This window comes from Palaemon carinicauda, chromosome 30 (genome assembly GCF_036898095.1).
Source record: "Palaemon carinicauda isolate YSFRI2023 chromosome 30, ASM3689809v2, whole genome shotgun sequence".
Taxonomy (NCBI): domain Eukaryota; kingdom Metazoa; phylum Arthropoda; class Malacostraca; order Decapoda; family Palaemonidae; genus Palaemon; species Palaemon carinicauda.
In genome coordinates this window covers 69,853,419-69,855,643 of record NC_090754.1, presented here as the reverse complement: position 1 = coordinate 69,855,643, position 2,225 = coordinate 69,853,419, and the positions used below count along the sequence as shown (strand labels likewise).

The following is a 2,225-nucleotide window of genomic DNA, read 5'->3' as shown; positions in this document are numbered from 1 at the left end:
GACTATTATGGAGGTGACAGCAGCGGCAGCGGTGTGTGTGTGTGCGTAGCTGAGCCGCCATCATCTGCCATACTGTGTAATCCCCTTCTTAGTACCACTGGGGATATACTATCTCCAGAGGGGCGGGGCCATACCTCCCCCGACTTGATCCGATTGGCGCGATTCTCACCTTGACCACGCCTTGTTTTACCTGATTGGCCTTCGGTCGGCCAGGTGGGCGTGGCCCCTCTGCGCGGTGACGTCACCAGTGATTGGTGGGTTTGGCGGTGCGGTGAGGAGGACGTGTTTAGTGGTGGTGATAACGACTCTCTGGGGACGATGGGAGAGCGGCGTTGTCGCGCCTCTAGCTAAAGAAAAAGGCCCTTTTCCTTCGCGAGTGACATTATAGTCTTTGCCTCGGCCACCCAAACACGCCCACGCGCGCGCGCCCACCCACGTCGAAGGTAGAGGAGGACCAAAAATTGAGGGCGGACGCCGTAAACAGTGTTTTCGTTAATGAGACTAGGCGAGCAAGCAGTGTGGATGGTGGCGTCGCCTCCTCTATTCTGAAATACTTCCAGCCAACGGTTTTTTCAAAGGACAGGCGATTAGGCTAAATACCATTTCAATCTCATTTTATTTTTATTTTTATCTCCGTCTCTGTTTCTCTCTCACACACCTGCTTGTACAAGAAGCCCCTAGGGCCTAACCGCAAATTACTGTTACTTAAAGAAAGAGTAATTAGCTCTTACGACCGGCGCGAAAATAAATAGAAGTTAACAAAAGTTTATTATGCAAATGGAATAATAACACAAGAAGCTCTAAGGCCATGATGGATGCCCTGCAATGCGTTAGAACTCTCCGCTGAATCGGTCTAATTTCGTGTATGAATATTTCGTTAATCCCGTTAAGTTCCAAGTTTGTAAAATTCGCGCGAAGTGATGCGTCCCAATGAACGAATACCACAATGACCGGTCTCACCAAAGGGCGCTGTGGAGGTAGCAGCACCAGCAGCAGCATCAGGGATTTCAACAAGCGGTTAGACTTGGCAATCGGCCACTACGGGTAACCGAGCGAAGTGAGATAGAGAGAGAAAGACTCGAAGTCGAAAAGAAATTAGGAAAAATAATCGGGAACGAGCGCACCTTTCCAATGACATCCATGTGTACGTTGAGTCCGAGTGTGAAGGACATGTGCGACGCGTCCGAGAACATGGACACGCGCTCCGAGCCCTCGCAGGGCACGGACAACGACGGGGACGACGAGATCTCCGTCGGGAGCCACTCGCCGCTCCCCCAGCAGGACGACACCGACGATTCCATGATCGAGGTGGACGACAGCACCAACGAGGAGGTCAACGAAAAAGGGGTGGCCAGCCCCAAGGTGGAACCACCGGACCCCGCCATGAGTCCTGGCCCTCCCAGGACGCCCCCGGCCGCCCACCAGGGCAACAACGCCCTCCTGCACAGATCCCTCAAGTTCTCAATCGACAACATCCTCAAGCCCGACTTCGGCAGGCGCTTGAAGTGCGTCGAAACGAGCGAACAGCCGGTGGACCTCTCGAGGGACCCGAACAGAGAGGGCAAAAAGGGGCCCCTGGATCCGACGAGGGCTCTGGCCGTGGCCCCCAACAGCCTGCTCATGAAGGAGAGAGAAGGCAGCGGAAGCACCCTCTGGCCGGCGTGGGTCTACTGCACCAGGTACTCCGACAGACCCTCTGCAGGTAAGGCCACAACAGCAGCAGACGCTGAGAGACAAAAGCGAATTTAATTACGCTTCCAATTGGATAATTGCTCTTCTTCCTCCTCCAACTCCTCCCTCTTCTTAAAATACTCCTCCAGGGGTTGCTCTGTCTTAATGGCAATGGATCAAAATTGCTGATGACCAACGTCTAATGACGTACTCGTCACTCCTCGAGTAGTCCCTTGGTGTGCAATTAACCTCCACAGGACTTATGATGACTTCTTAACTTGCAACGATATGAAGTCCGGACCTTTTTCTATTTATACTTTTTTGTTTTAAGCAAGCAAATTGCCTAATCTTATTTATACTATTTTTATGCAGTCAAATGGGCTAATCTAGTCCGGTTCGAAGGTAGTGATTGCCTTTACTTGGTGACTGATGAGAGGTTTTGTCATGAAATTCCAAAAATTTTAAAATAATGAGCAAAAAATCGTCAAAATTTGTTTTGTTTAAGTTTCCTATGAAATACTACGTTAATATTGCTCAATGTCCGATTTATCTAA

At 50.6% G+C, this 2,225-nt stretch overlaps 1 protein-coding gene across 1 annotated transcript in view; it reads left to right on the top strand.

Annotated features, from left to right (window-relative positions):
* Positions 1-302: 302 nt before the first annotated feature.
* The window catches only part of LOC137623826 (homeobox protein engrailed-1a-like), a 210,757-nt gene continuing 208,834 nt past the window's right edge, over positions 303-2,225 (top strand). The window contains 1 exon segment of the mRNA XM_068354637.1: positions 303-1,702. Within this exon segment, the coding sequence (XP_068210738.1) occupies positions 1,132-1,702 (571 nt within the window). The 5' untranslated portion in view covers positions 303-1,131.